The 5,785-nt window shown below is 41.3% G+C and overlaps 1 protein-coding gene across 4 annotated transcripts in view; it reads left to right on the forward strand.

Moving 5' to 3' along the window:
• Positions 1–1,373: 1,373 nt before the first annotated feature.
• ppip5k2 (diphosphoinositol pentakisphosphate kinase 2) overlaps positions 1,374–5,785 on the forward strand; it is a 69,280-nt gene continuing 64,868 nt past the window's right edge. For all 4 annotated transcript variants that reach the window (XM_055875515.1, XM_055875517.1, XM_055875518.1 and 1 more), the window contains exons 1-2: positions 1,374–1,747; positions 4,598–5,190. In XM_055875515.1, the coding sequence (XP_055731490.1) occupies positions 5,020–5,190 (171 nt within the window). In that variant the 5' untranslated portion in view covers positions 1,374–1,747; positions 4,598–5,019. The remainder of the gene's footprint in view (positions 1,748–4,597; positions 5,191–5,785) is intronic.

The raw sequence follows: 5,785 nt of genomic DNA on the forward strand, positions 1-5,785 counted from the left end.
GCAGACAAAGTTGGAAATCAACATAGCCACAGTAATTGAAACTCTTTACCCGCTAATTCAATGGGTACTGATTCCCTGAACACTGATAAATGTCACTGTTGCTAGAGAAACATTACCAGAAACCGTAGGACATGATCAGAGACCAGATAGGACATTTTAAAGGACTCTAGGGCTGCAAAAAAAGAGGAAGGGAAGCGCTGCTAAAGTACACAACAGTAGGTTTTGCATTCTGGGAAATGTAGTATTTTCCCCATATTGAACAACATTTTTATTTTCATATTAACTAAACATAGTAACTTAGAATATTCACATACAAGTTTTGTTTTCCTTGATCATTTATTTTAAGAGTTTGTCCTCTAAATCAATTTCAACAATATTTTATATGCATGTATATAACGACATGTTTGATGTTTTATGTACAGGATGTGTATTTGTATAGACCACACCTAATGTGGAACAGAAAAAGGCATCGAATTTAATTAAAATTCGAATTGCAATTCTGTATCCTTTTCACTACTTCAATTCAAATTAAATTCAAATGCAAGACCTGAATTGGAATTTATGAGGCATTCTCAATTCCATTCTGAATTGAGCCCAACCTTGGGTTAGAAGAAGAAGAAACCTTTATTGTCCATGATCTATCAGAAAGTGTAAATATTATTTTCCTTTTTGACTCAACCCCCCAAAACACACACACACACACACACACACACACACACACACACACACACACACACACACACACACACACACACACACACACACACACACACACACACACACACACACACACACACACACACCACTGAGGGGTTTGGAAGCTCATTGTCAGCAGCAGTGTGGCTCCCCGGCATAGAGTGCGTTTAGACAGGCAACCCACACCAGATCTGATTGGACAAAATACCAATTAGTGAAAAAAAATATCAGAGCTAGGCTGCCTGCCTAACGCAGCCATGTAGAACAGTTAGGGGTGCCTTGCTCAAGGGCACAACGGCAAGGGCACAATAGCCCGGCTATTGTGAAACATTTGAGCGTTAGACAGTATATGGCATCTTCAATTCCTAGACAGTGGAATCAATACTTTCACCAAAGAAGTTCCTGTATACTCTGCTTCTTGTTTTCCAAGTTTGCTTCTACCCATACTTGTGTTTTTGAGGCTTTGGAGGAATTATGTCTCTTTTCCCGCCCCTTAGTGACGACATACAAATTACGTTTTTTGGTTATTGGTGTGTATTCATTACGACAATTGTGTTGCAAAACGTTTCTTAAACGGAAATACACTGAACGAAATGGGGGCGGGACCTACCAGAATTAGTCCAATAGAAACTCTCGTTTTGCTTTGTTTGCTTACTTTTGGTTCTTAAACGGTAAACGGTTTCCGTATGAATTAGCCACCATGGAGTGGAGTTTAGTCCGCTAGTAATGAATACGCCCCTGGTATTTTGAGATTTTTAATGATAGCTGTGATAGCGCAAGATGAAAAGCCCCATGCATAATTGGTAGAGTAAAACTGCAAAACACACTTGGAATAAGGTAGCTAAATCAGCATCCCTGCTAGTAACAGTGTCGGGCAATGTTGGCTACAAACTAACAACAACCTTTTTCATTGCACACACATTCAGCAAGGTGTACTACTGTGTAGTTGGCAGGCTAGCTAGCTAAGCTGTCCGTGTTGTCAGAAGCCAAGCAGGACTAACTTACTTTGAAGGCATACAGACTCGACTAAGGGCGTTTCATATTAGATAAGGTAAGAGACATTTTTTACATTAAGTTAAAAAAAAAACATTTTACATTGAGTTCACTAAGCCTTACATAAGAAGGGGAGGCACGCGTGCCTGGCCAATGTTAACAAGTCGAAGCTAGACATTTGTCAGGAAGTAACGTTACAAGCTAACTGTGCTAGGTAGCTAACGCCGTTAGCCATGGACTAGGCTAACGTTAGCGAGGTGATGTTGCACCTGTCTGGATGGAGGAAGACCGATGAGTCATTCAATCATTTTATCTGATGAAAAGCTTTTTGAATTCCCCATTCAACTGAAAAATGCTAGCTAGCTAACCATAAGAAGATTTAGATAAGTATGTCATCCAACCCCAATGTTGATGTGATTTAGAACTATAAACGTCCTTTTCCGTTGCCGAGTGAATGTTGATTGTAACGTCGTTAATATTATTTCACTGTCTGTGTCAGCTTGTCATCATTGCATGTTGTAGAAACTAGTTTACTAATGGGAAGTATCTATCCCAATGTTACTCTTATTATTCACAGACTAATAATCCTGAACAGAATACGTTTCCAGGACACAGTCAGAGAACTGGTTCACTATCAGAAGTCTATTCAATACATCTTCCTTGAACCCTATTGCAGTCTAGCCTAGTATATATGTTTGTGTGTATGGTCCACACAGAAAGGAAAACAACATCAATCATTAGCTACAATCCAACCTGGAGACCTTGCCCTTACATTTCAAGGTTGCACTTGTTTTGGATTGGGCATCATCTGACTATCCTGGGCTGATTGTAGCATCCTGGTCATGCTGTGGCTGACAGTTTGTTCCCCTGACAGATGTCCAGTCTGAGGGTGATGGAAGGTTGCATGGTGGTGTGTGTGTGCCCAGGCAGATAAACAGTGTGTCACAAATAGCCCTATACACTACTTCTGACCAAAGTCTGATGGCACTGTATAGGGAATAAGGTGCCATTTGGGACACAGCCAGTGTCATCCAGACCTGTTTGTCTGTTTATGGAACAGACTAGCAGGTGTGGGTGGAGCGACGACGAGGTGAAGTAGTCACTGACATTTGAGTGGGATACTGTTATTTTATTGTTCCTCTTTTTTAAATCTTTTTTTTTCTTCTAAATTTTTAGTAAATACTTTATGAACACTTATTTTTCCTTTACTTGCATTGTTGGTGAAGGGCTTGTAAGTAAGTATTTCACATGTGACAAATACAATTTGATTTGATGTCAGCGAAACTGTGTGGTCTTATCTCTGTCAAGCAAAAGAGTGAGAATGCTGCTCAATGCACATTTTCAGCAAAATGATCTATATTTGAGCTTTCTAGCCTGTGTTCATTTGTGTTGAAAGTCACTGATAAAATGTAAGTCCTTTCTAGATGACAGTTCAGAGTAGGCTACTTCCTAGTCAGGTGAAAGGATGTCAGCTAGGCCTAATATCAATGTGGAAACATTCGTAAGAAAAACAGATATAATTGGTTGATGGTGCTAGAACAACATAATACACATTACTGTTAATGAACAAGGCTATTTTTGGCTAGTGTTTAACCTTTGGAAAGTGTATCCATACTCTCCTGTTATAAATCCTGCATGGACCCTTTCACTTCAGGTGAGTGGTGAGCCACTGCCGCATTAATCCTGGTTCACTTGTGTCCCAGTTCAGCTGTAGGCCTATGCAATTCACTATGTTGTCTTTCTATGCATTGTCTGTATTCAAATGAATTCAATTGTTATTGGTCACATACACATATTTAGCAGATGTTATTGCGGGTGTAGCGAAATGCTTGTGGTGCTAGCTCCAACAGTACAGTAATATCTAACAATACACACATAAAAAAAAAAATATGTAATTAAGGAATATCTAAATATTAGGATGAGCAATGTCTGAGTGGCATTGAATAAAATACAGTAGAGTACAGTGTATAAATATGAAATGAGTAAAACAGATTGGAAACATTATTCAGGGTAAAATGAGCACGCACAGTGTCTGTTGCACCCGTTCATAGTTAGCTACCTTTTAGTTCTTCAAAAGAGCAGATCTTGAAAGGGCATAGTTTTCCCAGAGCTGTCAACAGCCTGGAATATTTATGGTGGTTGAATTGGCTCAGTTCTTGTGGGCATTTGTAGAGCTACAACGACCCCAGGTGAATTTCACTACAGAAATCCATTAGTTTTTTTTCATGAGGAATATAAAAGGCCTATGGCATGAATAGTTAGGATGATCATGTATTATACAGACAATTCTGCTGCTAACACGGATCTAGCTCTAGTGTCGTTTAATTTCGAGCTCCTTTTCCCTGGCCCTCATCTCCCTCTCAATGTCTCTTCACTGAATTAGGTCTATTCATTTGTGCCATTCTGTCAGACAATGCCCTCCATTTTATTTTTTACATCAGTGGCATTCCTTCCTAGCCTTCCTCTCTGCTCGCTCAGACATGAGGATTACCCGGCTATAGCCGATAAGTACCCAGTGAAAAACTTCCAAAGTGTCTCTCATCCTGCACCGTTAAAGGGAGGTTCTTAGGACAGCACACGTAACGGTCTGACCTTCCCTGTAATCTGGGTTTCACGTTCACTGTCTCTGCAATGACGTGACCCCGTTTGATAGTCCGCTCTGCTTCTTAATCAGCGGGAACCGGGAGGACAGCCGTGTGCGTCATGTTTCATTGCCGTCTTCCAGTGTGTGTGTGTGTGTGTGTGTGTGTGTGTGTGTGTGTGTGTGTGCTGTATTATGCTCACAATATGACTCATGTGGAGGATGGACAAGTTCAAATATCCTTATTGGCCTCCAAACATTTGGGGCCTTTGTGATAATTTATTTTGTGGTGGACAAATAAAGCACATAAATGTTTGTGTGTTTCAGGCAAGATAGTTAGAGGACAAAAACGACATGCTGGGCTGTAAGGAACAGGACGGAGGGAGCGTAGCACCAGCTCACTGGCTGTGACCCTCTAACGGAGTACGGTAACCCAGCACGCGGATATTGCAAGTAGATATGCACCAGGGATAAACCCCATTTCCTTCCCCATCAAGTTCTTTAAACTACCCCCACCTCTTTCTCAGGGGGTCTAGTGGACCAGTTTGGGTCCCAGACAGGCAGGCCCTGGTGTAGGGAAGAGAGGGTGAGGGATAAAGCCTAGTTCTTTGGGGGCTGGGAGGGGAGTAAAAGGTGTGGCATTTGGAGGAGGGAGTGCAGCAGGAGGCACAGGGCCAGCCACAGACAGGTCTGTGGTAGAGAGGGACAGGCTTCAGTCCCAGGGTCCCCAGCCACAAGACGGGCCAGCCATGTCTAAAGGAGGTGAGGCTCCAGACGGCGGGGAACACCCTCGCTTCTTCGTAGGCTGCGACGACAACGAGGGCGAGGAATTGCTGGACCCCGGGCGGGTCATGGGCTATGACTGCCTCTACGAAAATGTGGAAGAAGAGGAGGACGAGGATGACGAGATGTATGATTCGGTGAGTTGATTTGCCCATAGAGATTGTCAGAGTGACTGAAGATAAAGCGTCCATCTTTATAAAGAGAATATCATCCAAGTCATAACAAAATAGGCACTATTGAGACTGCAGTGGAGGCACTTGATTCTGTACTAAATGTAAATCTATGGCTTTTGATCGAAGTCCATTTTTAGGTGTAATATGCTCAAGTATAAAGTTACTTTCCAGGTTCTGAATTGAGCAAAGTGTTCACAAACAACAAAGTGAATCCTTAGTCTGTTCAAATCTTCACACAGACTGTTTCATAAGTGTTTTTGGAGCATCTAATAGTGCAACATCATAGAAATTAGAGATTTATGTCACAGTACATGTTATAGGATTTGATCAGGATTTGTCTGAGATGTTGCAGTGGAAATTGGGAGTTGATCTCAGATATTTGCATTGGGCATCTTTCTGAACAAGCATATCATTTTTAATGAATATATGTGTGTAACTCCAAACACCTAAATTAATTTTCTTCCATTCTAAAGCTTGTGATGGTTGAACGTTCTATTTTGAATCCGCTTTGCTGAATATTGTCAGTTGTTATATAACTGTCAATGCCGTTACATCTACT

This window comes from Salvelinus fontinalis, chromosome 21 (assembly GCF_029448725.1).
Source record: "Salvelinus fontinalis isolate EN_2023a chromosome 21, ASM2944872v1, whole genome shotgun sequence".
Taxonomy (NCBI): Eukaryota; Metazoa; Chordata; class Actinopteri; order Salmoniformes; family Salmonidae; genus Salvelinus; species Salvelinus fontinalis.